This window comes from Dioscorea cayenensis, chromosome 18, assembly GCF_009730915.1.
Source record: "Dioscorea cayenensis subsp. rotundata cultivar TDr96_F1 chromosome 18, TDr96_F1_v2_PseudoChromosome.rev07_lg8_w22 25.fasta, whole genome shotgun sequence".
Lineage (NCBI taxonomy): Eukaryota > Viridiplantae > Streptophyta > Magnoliopsida > Dioscoreales > Dioscoreaceae > Dioscorea > Dioscorea cayenensis.
This window is the reverse complement of record NC_052488.1, coordinates 21,422,257-21,441,976: the sequence shown is the minus strand read 5'-3', so window position 1 is coordinate 21,441,976 and position 19,720 is coordinate 21,422,257. Positions and strand designations below refer to the sequence as shown.

At 35.0% G+C, this 19,720-nt stretch overlaps 2 protein-coding genes across 5 annotated transcripts; both read left to right on the top strand.

Annotated features, from left to right (window-relative positions):
* Positions 1 to 377: 377 nt before the first annotated feature.
* LOC120281992 (isoleucine--tRNA ligase, chloroplastic/mitochondrial) lies at positions 378 to 15,909 on the top strand. 4 transcript variants are annotated; one of them, XM_039288688.1, is made up of 22 exons: positions 378 to 473; positions 593 to 765; positions 1,643 to 1,797; positions 1,889 to 1,990; positions 2,613 to 2,682; positions 3,290 to 3,402; positions 3,561 to 3,629; positions 4,098 to 4,205; positions 4,325 to 4,475; positions 6,328 to 6,559; positions 6,789 to 7,075; positions 7,198 to 7,334; positions 8,132 to 8,279; positions 9,295 to 9,426; positions 10,841 to 10,969; positions 12,429 to 12,556; positions 12,644 to 12,808; positions 12,966 to 13,091; positions 13,972 to 14,045; positions 14,704 to 14,953; positions 15,049 to 15,228; positions 15,302 to 15,909. In XM_039288688.1, exons 2-22 carry the CDS (start codon positions 741 to 743, stop codon positions 15,542 to 15,544), a joined length of 3,024 nt encoding a protein of 1,007 aa, XP_039144622.1. In that variant the 5' UTR covers positions 378 to 473; positions 593 to 740; the 3' UTR covers positions 15,545 to 15,909. The 4 variants fall into 4 exon arrangements, with proteins under 4 accessions (XP_039144622.1, XP_039144619.1, XP_039144621.1 ...); XM_039288685.1 differs by having other exon boundaries at positions 386 to 518; positions 615 to 765; XM_039288687.1 differs by having other exon boundaries at positions 386 to 518.
* A 617-nt stretch (positions 15,910 to 16,526) lies between these two features.
* Positions 16,527 to 18,255, top strand: LOC120282413. Its single transcript, XM_039289223.1, has 3 exons — positions 16,527 to 17,021; positions 17,797 to 17,944; positions 18,041 to 18,255. Exons 1-3 carry the CDS (start codon positions 16,758 to 16,760, stop codon positions 18,085 to 18,087), a joined length of 459 nt encoding a protein of 152 aa, XP_039145157.1. The 5' UTR covers positions 16,527 to 16,757; the 3' UTR covers positions 18,088 to 18,255.
* The last annotated feature ends 1,465 nt before the right edge of the window (positions 18,256 to 19,720 follow it).

Genomic DNA, 19,720 nt, shown 5'->3' with positions numbered 1-19,720 from the left:
AAATTCATCAAATTTTTTAATAAAATAGATAAATCATTCATTTCAAGCCGAGCCACACCAAATTTTCGGAGACATAAAAAAACCTCTGAATAATAATAATAATAATAATAATAATAATAATAATTAATAATAATAATTTATCCCCAAAATTTTTAAAATTTAAAAAAACGACCCGGTTCAGACCGTTCAACTGGACCGATCATGCTCTCATCCCTTTAAGAAAAAAAAAAAACTCGTAAAATCTAACCGTTGGTGTTAACAAAATGGAAATCTAACCGTTGATGTTAACCAGTAAAAACAAACCGTTGGTGTTAAACCAAAAATAAATCCCACCGTTGAACCACGGGAAAGCAAAACTATATAGATAGATAGGGGCCATGGGGTCACGATTCCCAGCGCCGTCTCCAACCTCGTCATCCTCTTCTCCCCGATCAACCCCCGGCCAATGAATGGACGCCGCGTCGATCCTCAAGGTGGCCTCTGGAGAAGCAAAGCTCGCACTCCGTGCTTCTTCTCTCGTACTTCTCCTCCTCCTCCTCCGCCTCGTCCTCCTTCTCTTTCTCTGACGCTTCTGGTTTTCTTTGGATTCTAGCAAGGGTGTTCTTGATCTTCAGGTGGTTTTTCCAAGAAGCTGCATTAAAGCTCGGAAGGCTTGTTCTCTGAGGCCTTTCATCCCCATCAGGCCTTTTTCAAGTGATTTAGACGGTGCTGCTGTTAAGCGGAGAGCTCGGGGGCCGGTAATGGCGGCCAAGAAAGCGGCGGAAGGTATTTGATTGCCATATGAGTTGTTTTGTATGTGGTTCTTGTTTCTTGAAAGTAATGTAAGTGAATTCTGAAGAAGCATTTGCTGCTGGGAAGTTGACTATGTTTATTTTCTTGTTTTGCTATTTACTATCGATGAGACCTAAAAGTTTTTGATAAAGCTGTGGATTTAATTCTCTTGATTCTTGTTGTTTGAAAGATTTGCAAGTGAATTCTAGATGAACCCTAAGCTGCTTGGTGTTTGACTCTGTTTCTTTTCTTTTCTTTTCTTGTTGTTTTTGGTTATTAATTGCGAGACATTTATTTATTTATTTATTTATTTTGGTGAAGTTTGAATTTGATTTTCTTGGTTCTTGTTGCTTGAAATAATTTAAGCTGAATTTTAAAGAATCTCATGTAGTTTAGAAAATCTGTTTACGCTCTTCCTTTTCTTTCTTCTTGTTGTTGGTTGTCAATAATGGAATCCTACAAGTTTCTGGTAAATTTGAATTTCATTCTCTTGATCCTTATTGCTTGAAATAATTTTAAGTGAATTCTAAACCCTACGTGCTTGATATCTGTTGATGCTTCTTTTCTTTTCATGTTGTTTTTGCCCTAGTTATGGAATCCTAAACTTTTAAATATAAATTTTGTGTTCAGTTCTCTTGAACTAATATAGTGCAAATATGATTATGTACATGCTTCCCAAGCAGGAAAAAGGTTTTAAATGTTTCTTGTCTCACAAATAGCATTCGGTTTAGCAAGGGCTGAATGAGGTGCCACCCATTCTGTAGTAATCTTAGTTCATTTATGTTCTTCTTTTAAAAAGGATAAATATTTGGATTCAGTGTTCATCTACTTGAAATTGTTAAATGTTCATTTTACGGGATGGATAGCGCAGGAGGGAAGCCAGAAGATGGGAAGTATAAGCACACAGTGGACCTGCCCAAGACAACATTTGGAATGAGAGCCAATGCTGTTGTGAGAGAACCAGAGATTCAGAAACTCTGGGAGGAGAATCAGGTCTGGAAAAGGGTTGTGAATAGCAATACTGGGGTACGTCTTATATGTCTTTTGATCAGGAATATTTGTTTATTTAGAAATTAAAAAGTAGTTCACAACAGTTGATGACATGGTGCTTTGGCAGGGATCATTTGTCCTTCATGATGGACCACCTTATGCAAACGGTGATCTACATATGGGCCATGCTTTAAACAAGATTTTAAAGGATATCATCAACCGCTATAAGGTTGTTCGACCTTCTTGGTGCCATATTTCTGAAATTTAATTGTCCTCAAAGACTCTGGCTTTGATTCCTGATGTATGATTTAACATGCTTATAAAAAATTCTTTCAGTATATTTCCAATTCTGAACATAAAAATTTGAAAAGTAGATTACAAGAGAAGTACTGGTATGCATTACTTTTCCTCATCTGAAGCATAAGAAGAATAGATCATAAGAATACATGCAGATAAAATGATTGCCATTTCTTCCATTGTTTGATTGGAAGCAATTATATTTTAAATGTATCCTTTAGTTTTTACTTGTTCAGTGTTTATTGTTTTATAGGATTTTCTCTTTATTTATATCAATCACATATATTGAGTGTTAACACAATCTGCCATACCCCAACTCGTAAATCCGCCCCACCTCTTTTTTTTTTTTTGGTTTGATTGTAATGATCCTCTTTCCATATAAAATCATCTTGAATCTAGTATAAGTCATACTGCCATCTTGAAATAAAGATTTTATTCCTATTTTGTGTATACTTGCATGCTGCCAAAGTCTAAGCATTATTTATTTTTGGTTATATCAACATAGAGTGAAATATGCTATTTTGTAGAAAATTCACTTAATTTGATCTTTACAGCTTCTCCAAAACTATAAAGTCCATTTTGTGCCTGGTTGGGACTGTCACGGGCTTCCGATAGAGTTGAAAGGCAAGTGCTTGTTGTTCTATTATTTGTTCATCTCATGATATGACTTGCAATTTACTCTTTCATGAAAAATAGGCGTGTGATTATCAGATATTTTGGTAGCATATTTTGATGCAAAGAGTGAGTGACCACTGTATACATATTTCATTGATGATCAACAGCTATTTGACCATCGTGCTTAGAATGCAATGGGTAAAAGTTGAAGTTTGAGAGAAGATGCAAAGTGTGGCAACCCTTGCCTTTGGATTAGCGGATATATGCATTTTTAAACAATATTATATTTATCATAACTTATATACCTTGAAGAACTGCATATTTTTGTCAAACTCTTACTAGAGAAAAGTTTTAAACACTGTTCACCTGATTCTTTTCACAACTTGAGCACATGGAAAAGCTGAGCATGCGTGTTTGGCAAGTCATCTCTAGTAAGATTTAATGCTTTCCTTCTATATTCATACTTCTGCAGTGGTGCATGTGTGTTTGTCCCTTTGGATACTAAAAGTTTAGAATTTTTCTTATAGTTGCATCTTTGCTTTCAATATTGTTGTGTCTTCTCGTACACTCACTTGGATGAGGATAGACAACTCTGACAATTACCTTAAATTCTCAGTCTTGCAGTCGATGGATCAAGAAGCAAGAAAGGAGCTGACGCCTTTGATGCTAAGAAAAAAAGCTGCCCAATTTGCCAAGCAGACTGTTAAAAATCAGATGGACTCGTTCAAGGTTATATTGCAATTTTCTTTTCTACCTTCAGAAATTCATTTTTATTTCCTATTTTATTCTTCCATGTGCATATTTTAGTTAGTGTTTTTGGATGATGTTTGAGAATCCAATCCCATTTATATGTTTTAACTAATGGTTCTTGCTCTGGATACATACAGCGTTATGGGGTATGGGCTGACTGGAATAACCCTTATTTGACCCTTTCTCCAGAATATGAAGCTGCTCAGGTGGGCATTACATTTTTCTCATTGGTCCCTTCTAGTGAATCATATATATGTAGACAACTGCTTTTCAGTGTTAGGATAAAACTGGATTTAGTTTTCTTTTCACTCTCTGAAATCATCATCATTTTTATTAATAGATAAACTGTACCAGAATAGCTTCTACAAACTTTTAACTGCAGCAAATTCTTGTTACAGGATTAATAAATTGGGCAGTATTTGATATTACTACCTTTGGAATAAAATTCTTGTACTAGAATAGCTTATTACAAACTTTTAGCTGCAGCAAATTCTTGTTATGGGATTAGTAAAGTGGGCAATAGTTGATAATACTGCCTTTTGAATTAAATTTGTAGACTTGGATATTATTCATCAATTTGGTTTGGTTTGTAGAATTTTTTTCATTGTCACGATAGACTTTGAACCATCTTCTATTCTGTTGTCTTTTGATTATATTGTTATCATAATTTTCAGATAGAAGTTTTTGGTCAGATGATCATGAAAGGATTTATCTACAGAGGTCGGAAACCTGTTTACTGGAGTCCATCCTCCAGGACAGCTCTTGCAGAGGCTGAGTTGGAGGCGAGTTGGAAATTTTGAAGTGGATCTTTTCATTTTATGTCGTCACTTTCCTGAGTTACTTCATTTTTCTGCAATATAATGTTAGAAAATATAAAGTCCTAATTTTTATAATTTTACAGTATCCGGAAGGACACACATCGAAAAGCATATATGCTATTTTCAAGATTGTCAGTGCCTCTTCAGAGTCTAACAGCTTATTGGAGGAGTTTTTACCAAATTTGTATTTGGCCATATGGACTACTACTCCTTGGACTATCCCAGCAAATGCTGGTAAGGTTTCAACTATCATCTGTGATTAGTTAATCTAAGTTGAGTTATCAAGACCTATTGCAAACTCATCCAGAATGGCTCAAAGTGAATAGGATATTTGTTAGTGTCTTAAAGGGCTTCAAGGATCTAAGTAATGGGCTTTCAAGACTCCTTACTTATTGCAGAATTCATAAACAAATATCGTATATAGTTTAATATGTTGTATCTACGTGCTTCACTTAAATACCCATGGCTGTGTAATATGCAAATGCCCTACCAATTTATGCTTCATTTAGAAAATGTTCTTTTTCTCTTGGTCATGGATATAGTTTCTGTGAGCATATGTTATTGTCTAGTCAAGTCAATATCTGGATTGTTATCAGCTGTTCTGAGGTGGTCTCATAAGCCATTCAAGAATGCCTTTTTGTTTGTTTATTATTTGGTAAACTCTATACTAAGTATCTGTTCGCCACAGAAGTTGTTTATTTTTATTGCTCATATCATTTTTGGAGTGATATTCACATGAAAATTAATGTGAAGTTAATTTTTTAATCTATGTTTAGATGAACTATGATTGCATTTTTTTGAAATGCCAGAGGAATTGAAACTTAGGTTTCAAATTGGTCTTGGCCAACATTTATCCTTTTAAGAAGCTTGTGCCACTCCATGAAGATGAAGGGTATTCTCAATTGGAATTAGATGAGAACTTGCTTCTCATATGATTTCAAAATGTGATGTGTAGCCCCTAGTTGAGTAAAATGAAGGTTTGCATAATCCCCTTTTTTTTTTCTCTCTCTTCCTTTTTGTCCCTTAACCTGGTTGCTACCAATGTCTTGCTCTGTGTGCCCTTTTCCTTCAACGTCTTCATTTGATTTAAAAACATTGGACGTATGGGCCATGGGCATTTTCATTTTCTCCTTTTTATTTTTTTAATCTTCCAAAGTTTGACTACATTTGAGAAGGTATGCTTTTTTCATTTGAGTAAAATCCAGAACGAGTTAAAGGATGAGTAGGCTGAACATTGCAAAATAGAGGGATTTCCTTGAATCAGCTAGTGCCTATTGAAAATAGCAACAGTAACAGTACTGGGAAACATGTTAGTTGGTTGACCCTGTTTGTGTGTGTTGTGTTGTGTTCCAGTTATATTGCGTGTTGAATGTTTTAATGTCAGATATTCTAATAGTACTTTCTTTTGTAATTTCATTAATATCCCTGATGAATTTAGCATGGTTAGCCCCTGAATCATGATGAAGTACCTGGAACTTCTTCCAACCTAAGAAGAATGTTATAGAGATCTAGATTGTGAATATCTTATCATCTCAAACGTCCCCTTTTTTCAGTAGGTTTTATATCACAATGAATTTTTTTATTTTTTTAAACTTATACTTATTCTTGAGAAGTATTTGATTTTAAATGCAATTACAACTTGCAGGTTTTATCCTTTGTTATTACGGTTTTTATAGTGTACTGCATACTAAAATTTGTATCTTATGCTGTTGCTGTTGTTTTTTTCTTTAACTTATTTTCAGAAGTAATTGATTTTAAATGCAATTATAGCTTGCAAGTTGTTGCCTTTTTTATCTCGGGTTTAGTAAGCTGCGTAGTTTGTTGCTTATGGAATCCGTAATTCTGTGAAGCAATTTTATATTATAGTGGGAACTTAAAGAAGAAACATTATAGAACATCTTATTTGTTTAAAAGATAATTGTTTTAGCAAACTAGCAACAAGGGAGAACAATAAGGAATACTTAATGCTGTCTGCATCAATGTCACCTTTTGCCTCCGGTTATCAACCCATCAATGCTATTCCTTTGTGTTTGGAAAAGGTGTCCAAACTGCAAATTTTATACTAATGATGTTTGCTGTTCATCAGCTGTTGCAGTGAATCCCGAGCTTGAATATGCGGTGGCTGAAGTTCAGTATCAAGAAGAAACATCAAGTGCTCCTGGAAGTGGACACATAAAACTTGGCAGCATTTTAGCAACCAGAGGAAAGCAGCTGTTGGTGATTATTGCAATGGATCTTGTGGCAAGTCTCGAATCTAAATGGGGCACAAAACTTTCTGTCAAGAAAAAAATCTCGGGTTCACTTCTAGAGAATTGCAGGTTTTACTTCTTTGCATGAAAGCAGTAATTTGTTTAACTTCTGTCATCACACTTTGTACATATAGTTTTGCTACACACCAGTATATTGTTGATGCATCTATATTTAGTTGAGGACCCTATCCTTTTTTATGTTCTTCTTTCCGGTCAGCTGTTTGCTTTTGGAAAAATATTATAATGATTTTTTGTTTTCATGAGAAAACTCTTAAATTTTCATTTAATTATTAAATAGGTATGCTCATCCTGTAACTGGCACAGAATGCCCTGTTGTTCTTGGTGGATCATATATTACAACTGAGTCAGGAACAGGTTTAGTTCATACTGCTCCTGGTCATGGGCAGGAAGACTACTCAACTGGGTTGAAATATGGACTCCCTATGCTTTCTCCGGTGGATGATGATGGAAAGTTTACTGAAGAAGCTGGGCGGTTTAGTGGTTTGGATGTTCTTGGGGCCGGTAACGCTGCTGTTGTGAGTTACCTGGATGAAGAAATGTTGCTTCTCATGGAAGAGTCATACAGTGAGTAAAACCTCAAGAATGCGGGGATGTTCTTCTTGTTGTTTCCTTTTTGTTTATTTGATTTTGGGAATGACCATGTGGACTCTATGCCTTATTGAATGTTGCTTTGCTGTTACTGCTAGAGCACAAGTACCCATATGATTGGAGAACAAAGAAACCTACAATCTTTAGGGCTACTGAACAGTGGTTTGCTTCTGTGGATGGTTTCCGCCAAGCTGCTATGGATGCTATCACCAAAGTGACTTGGATACCCACACAGGTATTGCTAGAAGAATTTTTTTGCCCCCTTTCTTGAATATTTAACCTGCATCAGATTTTAGTGGGTATACTTTAATTGCATCCAGAATGAATAATTCAACTTGTATTTTTCCTGTTTTTTTCTACTTATGACCATTCGGGCATATCCTAGTTTACTAATATAATAATTCTGGAATCTGATAAAGTTGTGGTTACTTATATGCTCTTAGGAATATTGAGAATAATTTTTAGGATTTAATGTTACTCTACATTAATAAAATGAGAAGTAATTCAAAGTACATTATGCTTTAGTGGATATATTGTCTTGTTGAAGATGGACATTTGGGTGGGATAATAGGATTGAATGAAGTGCCTTGTGTTGTTGTTCACTGGATGGTGCAATGGTTGTGTGGATGATATCTGATATAGGGGCGTATCCTTGAAGTGCTATGCCAAAACTCTATGGTATGATCAATGTGCAGAGACTTGTTTTTGAGTTTTATTCATATTATACCGTGAGGCCAGAGAAGTTTAATTTTTTTTAAAAAGTTCACAGATAATACCATTCTTGGCAAGGAAAGCTAGATTTTTTTTTTTTAAAAAAAAAACATAGCCTAAATGCATTATTGTTTTAAAAGATGCTGAAAAGCAAGTATTGGTTTTGTTTTGGGGTGGTTGCTTACTTGCTTGAAACAGCGGCAATATTTTGGAGTATGGCACTTCATATGAAATGCCAAGTCTTCATTAATTTACTTTGCTGCTTTTGTATATGATTATGCTGTCTTTTTTGAGCTGTTTGATTATATAGAAACATTGCAGTCCATAAACAGAATAATTTCAATGACTTCAAGCCGTTCTGATTGGTGTATTTCACGGCAACGAACTTGGGGTGTCCCAATACCTGTCTTCTACCATGTCCACTCAAAGGAACCCCTTATTAATGCTGATACTATTTCACATATAAAAGGTATGTTCCTCTACTATGAAAATATTGCTTTATATTGATTGTTGTGTGGTGTCATTCAATGTAAATTCCTCTTTGTAACATATAATATCTTTAAGTATATTTAGTAGCAATTCATTGGACTGGATCAAAATCTTGATGCATTCCATCTCCACAGATTTGTTTCTTTTACTAAATTTTTTGTTGACAGTTTAATGTGTTTTTGTAAATTTGTATGCTTTGTATATAGGCCCATATAGTTGTCTTCTGCAGTCCTTATTCATTGTTTGAAGTTCTTTTGTCTTTCTATTTGGTTTACAATGGCCTTAACAAGCTTCTATTAGAACTTCTTTGAGGGGAATTAGGGCTAATGCTAGCGGCTGTTAGGTGTGCATGAAACTTATGCTAGATAGTTTGATGATTGGCTTGCTGATATGGTTGCTGGTTTAGTGCAATTCTCTAATGGCGATACTTTTGGTGCACATAATTATGAATGACTAAACACTGAATGCTTAATTTTGATCTGCAGCTAACAGGGGCTATTGGTTGAACTAGAAACTCAATATAAGTCTTATATATATATCATGTGAAACCTATAAATTATTTTAAATTTTTGATGATGGATGGTCAAGGGTGGGAAGGAGTGATGAATGCAAATGAGTTGTGGGTCAAGTTCTTCTTTGGTTGGTTTATTAGTACGATTCAGTAAAGGTTTAGCGACCTAGATGCATAAGGTTGTTTTCCCATAATCAATTATAATTGGTTGTTTTGTAAGTACCACAACTAGCTAATGAAACCGACCAAGCACAAAAGCATAGTTCTCTCTGGCTTTCACATTCAGATAATTGACAAATTTAGCAAATGTTGCTGTTTATTTTTTCCCTTTTTTCTCATGAATCTTTAGTTCTGGTTTTATCTCTGTAGGTCATTATATTGCTGTTCTTTTTCATCTGTTAGTTTTCTGTTGAGACAAAACCTAATTTAAGCTGTATGGCACTCTTGAACCACTTGTGAAGCTTCTACTTATTTTGTATTGTAGCTATAATATCTCAAAAGGGTAGTGATGCATGGTGGTACATGTCAACTGAGGAACTTCTACCTGAGAAGTATCGCAGTGATGCCGCTGACTATCAAAAGGGAACAGACACAATGGATGTTTGGTTTGACTCTGGTATGAGTGCAATGTCTCACGTGTGTGCATATATTTTCTTCTCTTCAAGTTCACCTCTATTTAATCTTAACTAACAGCTCTTTGTGATGCTTTTCAAGTTGTTTTCTTTTCCATTTACTTGTTTGCGCAACATTATAACTCCAAGCATGGTGCAGTTAATTGATTTTCTTTTTATTCTTTGTCATAAACAGTTAAAGGTTATTGTAATCAGTGGGACTGAATTCTACTGAATAATGTTCCATTAGACCCATATATCTTCTCTAGTCGCTTGTTATTTTCTAGTTTGCACTGTGTGAAACTTCTTATAATGCCTAATGTTTCATGATTAAGATGCAAAGCCTGTGAAAACGAGGAAATTGTCATGAGTAAAGTGAGTATACTCATTAGGTCAATCAAGTTGTTGGATTTAATTGTATAGTTGTCCTGTGTAAGTTTAGCAGGTGGCTTTTTATTGTTATTTGGAAATGGTTGGGAAGTTTTTTCCGTATAGCTGGTTTTTTCCATTTTGAAGTTGTTATGCATTCATCATACGAAGGATGATAGAATTCCTGATGTTGAAAGTTGGAATACCAAGCATAGGAATTCTTTGGTTGAGATAGTGTTTGGAAATTTACTAGCTTCAATTTGTATCAAGTTCTCTCCCGATATGAAATGTTGCCTGCACCTTTTGGAAGTTGTTAACTGTTGCATTAATGGTAAATATTTTTCTTTAACAAATAATCTCTTATATAGAATTGAAGTTAAATAATTTTGTCTCATACAATGTCGGATGGGGGATCCTTTTTTCCTTCTGGTTTGTGGGGGAGAGGTGGTAAAATGGTAATTTAGTTGGGATGGAAGTAACATCACGAAGGCTGGAAGGTCACTCTTGGTTTAGTATATTCACAAATTGTTTAACCTTTCTTTTGAAGAGAGTTCAAGAGTTTGAAAATCACCCTTACCATGATCAACTCATCAAAGACTTTTTTCTTACAAATAGGGTCGTCTAGAAGATAATTGCTTAAATGATGCTTATTCAAGTCTTTTCATTGCATTCCTTTTCATTGTTGAATAACTTTTATATACTAAGAAGCTATCATCAATTAGCCCTTTATTTTTCTTTCCACTTATTGCCATAAATATGTTGGCAATTCTAGTGACTTATACCATCAAACTGCTTTGTTTTTTATTCAAATTTTTTAGGTCATGCAATGCCCGTTAGTTACTGATAGCTGTTTTGTTTTTAACAATTTATTTTCTTATCTCTGGAAACCTAAGTTTAGCGTCATTTCTACAAATGCTTAAAAGACAGTTAGTATCAGCTGTTTTCAGGAAGCTTACTGTAATTAATACCTTAATACTATGTCTTGTTTATTTTTTTCCTTTTCAAAACCAGCTGTTTAACTTACCTTTTCCTATTTTGTGATGTGTTTAGGCTCATCATGGGCTGCAGTTTTGGAAAATAGACTTGGTCTTGATAATCCTGCCGATGTGTACCTTGAAGGTACTGATCAACATCGTGGATGGTTCCAGAGCTCTCTGCTTACAAGTGTTGCTACGAAAGGTAACTTTAAATTATTATTTGTTACCTGCTTTTGTTTTCTGGAAATTGAGACTGCATTACAGAATATCAATCTTTAGGTCCATGGTCTTTGTTACAGTTAAGATTTTTGCATTGATAACTTTATATACAAATACTTGGCAACAAAATACTCTGAGCTTGTAAGCTTTTATTGTTGTTTCATTCTGCTGGTCTAAATGTGTTTGGAAACCATTCTTAATCAAGCCTTTCATCGTCTTTCGAAGAATACGATATGTAGATAGATTGAATATTGATGAAACCAAAAATCAGACAGACTTTCTCAGACAGAATCTATAGAATTCTCACCATCTGGGTTTGCTGTCATCACCATGACACTTCATTAGAATTTTGATATCTTCAACCTTGTCTTGTGCTTGGTTCACCTAAAGCAAAGAACTCTCTCTCCCTCTTGTGATGATTGCACGAAAGGTGACATGCATTGTTCCTTTTCTGACGTTGCTTCCCTTTTTTCATAAGTGGCCAATCTGACTCCATGAGAGATATGGACAACCCTTTAAACTCAATCCTACGTACTAAATGTATGCGACTGACCATCCACTCTTGACTTTTGTTGATTGAACCACGCACCCCTAGTAGAGTGTCTCCCTTCGCTTCCACCATTCCATGTGGGAAATTGGGGATCCCTGTAGAGAGTTCCCTTCTGACTAATGAAGTAGAGGGCCTGCCTTCTTCCTTCCTTGGAAGAGATCCCCTTCTCCCCTATTCATTCTGTTAGGATAATTTGGTTGGGGGAATAAACCCAATCCCCCAACCACACAAACACCATACAACCTTTTTTTTTACAAGATTCAATTGTTAAAATTTAAAAATTATTAATGATAATAAAAAATATTATCATATAAAAATAAAATTTTAACCATAAAATACTTAATGTTGATGAGTATGAGTCAAAGTTGGTCTGTTCAAATAAAAATTGTTCCTCACCCAATGTTTGAAAAGGTTTCTTTAATCCCACAGTTTTATCTCCCAATCAAACATCCCCTTTGATTCTCATGGAATCAATGGCACCAAAGCCGACTTTCAGATACATTCTGTCCAAAAGTGAAGCTAGTGTCTTGATGCATTTATTGTATTTCCTTTAAACAAGTTGTCCTATGCCCCATTTTATTAGTTGCTGCTTTACATTTTGGAGTTGCTTCTGCTGTATGAAAATACATAAAAAGGTTGTTTAGTAGTTGATGAGCATATCAATTAAGCAATGGAGATTTGGACCCCTGTACCTACAATTTTGTAGCAATGATATGTCGTTCTTATAAAAATTAAAGTGAGTCTATTAGTAGATAACATTACTTTGTGTTTTATTTTTTTTTTAAAATTTTTCTATTACTGTGTCTCCACTTTCCATGTGCTAGTTCTGCTGCCAATTGTTTCTTTACCAGTTTATATGGTTCAATTTGTAGATTGCTTGTAAATTTTTCAGGAAAAGCACCTTATTCATGTGTAATAACACATGGATTTGTGCTTGATGAAAAGGGTATGAAAATGAGCAAATCCCTTGGGAATGTTGTGGACCCAAAGACAGTGATTGTTGGAGGGAAAAATTCCAAGGTTAGTTAAGGCAAAAATGCTTCTGAAAATTTTGGTTTTTACTGCTGCTTTTTTTGATGCACTTTTGTTTTACTTTCTACCTCACAGGATTCTCCTGGTTATGGAGCTGATGTTCTTCGACTGTGGGTAGCCAGTGTAGATTATACTACTGATGCGTTGATGGGGCCTCAAATCCTTCGTCAGATTTCCGAGATGTATAGGAAACTGCGAGGAACGTTGAGATTTCTTTTATCGAATTTGCATGACTGGAAAGTATGTTCAGGTTGTTAGCTGCGTTTTCCTTTTCTTTCTTTTTAAGAAATAAAAGAAAAAGACTTAAATCTAAAACAAAGCTGTTCTCTACTACATTTCTAAAATGACCTTTGTTTAATTAATTGGCACCTACTCTTCTCCATTTGTGTCTTTGCAGCCAGAAAATGCAATTTGCTATGATGAGCTACCAAAGCTCGACAAGCATGCATTATATCAGCTGGAAAATATTGTGAACACCAGTAAGGATTGTTATGAGAAGTATCAGTTCAACAAGATCTTTCAGGTACTTTCATATAAGCTTTTCATGTTCTTTCAGTGAAATATTTGACATTGTCTTTTTTCCACTTACCATTGCACTCATCAAATGTATTACATGAGTAGTTAAATTATGTGCTTGTGGATTGTGGTGATTTTAATGATCTCCTTTGTTTATCTGAAACTCTCTATGGGTTCTTGTGCTCCATTGGGGATTATTACAAAATTGAATGATGGTTGATCTGAAATCTTCTACAGTTGACTTTCTGGTTGATTTTATGGGTTCTCATGCTTTATATGGGGCTATAGGTGTTATATCCCTTTCTAGCATTTGACAGGGATATATGCACATTCTTGCTTGTCAAAACCAAACCACTCTTGCACAGACTGACTGGATCAATCACACCTCGATGCTTCAGTTCATATAACTATTGTGGTCAAGGATGAAGGATCACCATGGTGTTGTTGGTCCTGTATAATCTCCCCCTCTTGTTGAGAGACTCACATTCGAGGTTTTTGTGCAATGGTGACAATGGGGATAGCATGTGTTGTGGATGCATTCATAGGCAAAGTTATGGGCTTAACTTTGGAGCTAGAGATGGAGGCATTAGAAGATATAAAGGGCTACCGTGAGTGGAATATATGTTGTGCAAGACTAGAACTTGTGGAATAAGAAATCAGTCTTCCTACCTCTAGGTTTTAGAAATCCATAATGTCAAGATTTACTTTTTAAGTTAAAAGGTTTATATATATGTATATATATATATATATATATTTGTGTGGATATCTTATTTCTTCAATATATTATGTTTGATCTTCTTAATCTTGCATTTTAACCATAATGCATTTAGAGCGCAGAGATAAATTTGTTGTTCCTGGTTTGCAATCTGACGAATTTTTTTTTCTAGGTCATACAAAGATTTGCGATTGTTGACCTATCGAATTTCTACTTTGATATTGCTAAAGATCGACTTTATGTAGGGTATGCACTTTTAACTTCAGTCCTCTAGTTCATAATCTTTTCAATGAATTCACATTTGTCATCTTCTTTTATTAAATATATGTTATCACTGTTATAGCTGTTTATAGTTATTATGCTCTGGATGGCCATTGTCTTTTTTGCTAATTGGCCCATTTGAAATGCAAATGCATGGTTGGCATCTACTTATGAATTCATTACTTATTTCAAACATAAAGTAATACTTACGTTTCTTGATATGTATTAATGATTTTTGGACTCAAGTGGAATGATTTGATATTTACAGCCATCTTCTTTTAAACAAATTTTAAGAGTTAAAAAGTCTTCAACGGTTGTTGGCGCATTTAAAGAACAAATAAATAAATAAATAAAGGAAAGAAGGGTGTAGTTTGAGAAATAGGAGGTAAAATTAACACTTACTATTTTGAGGTGATACAAGATGCGGGAGAAAGAGGCTTGAACAAATTTATATTTTCTGTTGTATTTTTTTTATTTTTTATTTTATTTTTAGGAGAGAATTTTGAGACGAATCGAATTCAAACCTGACCTTTGAGTATTGAGAGAAATAAAGTACTAACTACCTTGTTGCACTTGCGGTATTTTTTGTTGTCATAAATTATAACTTCTTAGTGGAGTCACTTTAATGTGAAATTTGGTTCAGGGGCTCAACTAGTTTTACCAGGAGAAGTTGCCAAACAGTTCTCGCTGCACATTTACTGGCCATAGTCAAGGTCATTGCTCCTATTCTGCCGCATTTGGCTGAGGATGTATGGCAGAATCTTCCCTTTGATCATGTAACAGATGGTGGATCGGTTACTAAATTTGTTTTTGAACTGAAGTGGCCTGTTGTGAATGAGAAATGGCTTGCATTTCCAACTGAGCAAGTTGATTTCTGGAGAATCATTCTTGAGGTGCTTCGCATTCGTACTTGATCTCAAATACTTATATTTTTCTTCAGTTTTATTATGTGATCTTGAACTAATGTCTGTTTTCAACTTTTGATCAGTTGAGATCAGAGGTTAATAAAGTCCTTGAGAATGCTCGAAACGGGAAATTTATCGGTTCCAGCTTAGAAGCAAAGGTTCAATTACACGCTGCGGATACCACTACAGCATCCAGACTGCAAGAGATGGTTATGACAACAAATGGAGCAGATTCACTACATATCATATTTATAACTTCTCAGGTAGAGTGGGGATCTTTTCATTTGCTACGATGTTTCATTCAGCTGATATTCCTCTCATCTAATTGGTTCATAGGTTGAAATTTTGTCATCCCTGAGTGATGAGACGATCGCAAGTACACCATACCATGGACATTATAATGATCAAGACGCCGGCAAGATATGGATTGGCGTCTCTCGAGCAGACGGTATGAAGTGTGAGAGGTGCTGGAACTATTCAGCCCGAGTTGGCACATTTGCTGAGCACCCTACACTCTGTGCCCGTTGTTATGGTGTCGTTGACATGCAGCCCCTTCCTGCTGCAGCAGGGGCCATGTAGCAGTTTGTTTCTCATTTTAGGAGGCATGCATTATGTGTCTGGGATAGTCTGTCTGCCTATTGCATTGTGATCAGAACTTGATTAAGTTCAGCATCGGTTCAACCGATTTGAACCGGTTCTATAATTGGTTATACTTGAGTTGCAATTGAACTGTTAAAAGCCGGTGGTTTTGTAGTTAATTAGGTGAACTATTGGGCTTATATGAAGCGGGTGGGCTGTGTCAAAAAAGGGTAAAGTGACTATGATATCATTAGTGAGTTTATTTTAAAAGCAAAAATTTGAAGGTATGGATAATTGAAGACCATTACAATTGTATAACAAATCATCATTTTAAATAAATACTCTTTTGGGTCCTTTTCTTTTTATTTGTTTATTTTAGCTATATATTAATAAAGTTGGTTAAATCTACTTAGCAATTTAAAATTTATAATAAATTATATTATTTTTAAGAATAAGATTTATTAAAGTTATATAAATATACTAAAATTTTAAAAAATAATATAAATTTTTTACAAGTAAATTTTTTTTTAAAAAAACTACAATAAAACCAGTAAAAAACAAAATCTGGAAAGAGTATTCCAGGTTGTTTACTTCCCAATGAAGTAATAATTACTCACAAACTTCATCAAATTGTATCTGTATTTGAAGTGACATGCAGCGCCGCGCCGCCTCGCAAACCGAGACCTTTCAACCTCTTTTTTAAAACCCTCATTTTCCGTTCTTCACTGGCTTACAAATTTAGGCCAAAAACCTCTGTCAACACCCTGCGTGCCCAATTGCACTCCCGCCACACCTGCTTCACCCACTCACCTAGTGACACGTGTCCTTAAGGACGTGTAACTCGTGACCATTTTCATCAGACGGTGGAAATCTCCTTTTACTATTCCCAAATACCCATTCTCCGAGATGAACGGCTAAGATTGGCCCACTTTCCCGCTCTAGCAATCGATGATTCGCCTAAACCCCACCCATATAAATCCCAAAACTCGACGCTTCTCTGTTTCTCTCTCTCTCTCTTCTCTCTCTTCTCTTCCCTGCCATCTCCGCCGCCGAGCAGCGAGAGAAGCTGGAGAAGATGGCGAAACCCTAACCAAAACCCTGATTTTCTATCTTTGATTCTCTCTCCAAACTCTGACTTTTTCCAATTGTTGTCTGAATTTTTCGTTGGATTATTTTATTTTATTTTTATTTTGGTCTGCATTTCAAGTGGAGAATGGAGCGGAAGAGCCCCCGATGGTTGGGGTTGTTGCTGAGCAAGAAATTCTTTGAGGTTTGCGATGAGCATAGGGATCTGAGGAAGAGCGAGACGAACGTTTACTGCATCCATTGTGACCAGTGTCTTTGCTCGCATTGCTTGGCTGTGCCGCCGCCGGAGAGGCATCGACATCACAAGATGATCCAGATCCGTAGATATATCTATCAGGATGTTGTTCAGGTTCAAGATTTGCAGAAGTTTGTTGATTGTTCGAAAGTTCAGGTAATCATCTTGACTCCCCTGTTTTCTTTTGGAACTTTGGATTTTTCTCTTTTGAAGACTTTATATATGATACTGCTGACTTAAATGGTGGTAATTTCTTTGATTTCTGGGAGAAGTATTGATTGAGTAGTAGAACGAAATTCGTGGGCAATTCTATTGATTTAAATCATGAGAATTATCAAAAATTTTGTTTATTTCTTTTTGAAATTATACCCAAATGCTTTAAAATTGATCTTTTTGGTTTGATTTCGTTCTTATCTATAGAATTTGTTAGAGTGGTTTGAACCCTAATTATTTTTCATTTATTCTTAAATTTTTGGAAATTTCATGGGACGGGTCATCTTTGTTTGTTTTTTTTTTCTTCGGTACTGTCTAATTTCAGATACAAAGATCCACATTTTTTCCCAATTTTGTAAATCTCTTGATTTTGAATCTTACCATATTTGTTAAAACATTTAAAATTCAGATTTATTGAATTTGTCTATAAATGATGTAATTTAAAAACGGAAACTTTTTTTTCTCATAATTTATGTTAATTAAGTAATTGTGAATATATAAACATTAAATTTAAAAAGCTTTATATGGCATTTTCTTTTGTTAGAAAATTTCAGATTCATTGAATTATCCATAAAGGGTGTAATTCAAGTATGAAATATGAATTTTTTATTACTTAAAATATAGTTAATTAACATATATTTGAGGTAAAACCATATTTATAATAAAAATGGAAAAAAGGACAGAATTATTGATTTTTTTTTAATAACTTTCAATGTAGACTTACACTACCAATGGTGCGAAGGTGGTGTTGCTAAACTCCAGGAAGCAATCCAAGCCGTCCAAACCCTCAGCAACCGCGGCATCGTGCGAGATATGCGGTCGAGTCATCTCCAATCCATTCCGATACTGCTCCATTTGCATGCAAGGTGATTAACGCTACATCCATGGGTATTTGTGTCTTTTAACATTATAATAAACACACCCGCTTAATTAATCAGTAATCACCGTCTCTAACCATTAGGGTGTCGGAGCGGGCCGCGGACGAGCCCGGTTCATCGGGCGTGGATGACACAGGCCCGATCTTATCATCGAGTTCCGATCTCGAGGCAGGGGAGGATTCATCATCTTGTCTCGCGTCCCCACAGCCGTCGGATTCGAGCGAGCTGATCCCGAGGATCAAGAAGAGCAGGCGGAAAGGCACGCCAACCAGGTCTCCGGTTCACTGAGGCCAAAAAAACGCAAGTAAAATTCTATCATGAAACCTCCAAATTTTCTCAAAATTTTCCCTATTAAATGATAGAATGACTTTGGAAATAAAACAATGATAATTCAGTGATTATTATTCATTTTTTTCCTTATTAATTTAACTATGTATATTCAAAGAAGTGGGGGCTGTCACTGTGTCTGTGTGAAGAGGATTGGTTTGGTGCATTGTGGCGGACAAAAGGGGGGCGATTATTTTTTTTGGTCCCATTTTTTCGGTGACCGTGTTTTAATGTTTGTTTATTATGAATGGCATGATGAAGCTCTATGAGTGGTTGGATTGGGATCGGACGATGGCCCATTGTTGTTGCCTTATTATTTGCTTGCTTTATTATTATTATTATTTGATTAGCTTTTATTATTTTGGTCGGTTCTTTTTGAGGATGTTTATTGAATTTGTGTTTTCATGGAGCCGGTATTGTCTTTTTTTTTTGTTGATTAGGTTTATGGTTTTTTTTTATTTTTTATAAAGATAAGCGTATGATGTGATGAGGTTTTTTTTTATTACAGAAATGCCCAATAATTTAAAAGCAAAATTAAATGTTTTAGTATATTAATTTTCTGAATAAATATATATATATATATAAAACTTAACTATAATAATTTCTTCTTGCTTTTGTTTTGAAAGACCAAATTGAATTTTAATATAATTTATAAATCAAAAAAGATATTTGTATCTAATTTAAAACTGATATATATATATATATATATATATTCCTAGGATTGTGCTTATTATACGAAAGGATATTATTTCACGTGTAGAAAGTTGTGTATGTCTGAATGTGATTCTTCTGCAGTGGCCATGTTTCTTGTCAGCGTACGTGGGAAATGTAGCATGGTCTCTCCATAGTCCATATATATGTTCTACTTTTCTAAAAGGTGTGAAAGTCACATGTTTAGCTGCACTTTTTTCATTTGAATTTTGTGAATGTTCTTGTGGATAGTATGGCATGAGTGTCCCTCAAATGCCCATAATTCAGGCCTCATGGCTAGTATGTAGATAACTGTCTCTAAACAGTTGGGTGTGTTTGCTTTTAGATTAGTTGAGGCGATGATTAGACCCTGATGCCAATGAGAATCCGTAGGTCCTTTGCAAAGAAAAGGATGCTGTGTGCATTGGCATCAATTTCCAGTCATGATCAAAGAAATTTGTATTTTAACATAACCTACCACATGCCATAGCGAAACCGATCATTAAGTTCAGTCATGTGCATGACTGAATGTTTTTGTGCCAGGATGCATTTTTCATGCAAGGGAGAACTCATGCTGATATGGAAAAATACATTGTATAGAAATTACAAAAATTTTATTTACCATTTTAGAAACCATTAGCTTTTATATTACAGAACCTCCTTTAAATCTCAAGTAAATTATTAGTGCATTGATAATTTGCAGTTAGTACAAGAATAGAGATTTAGACATCGATCACCATGATCATA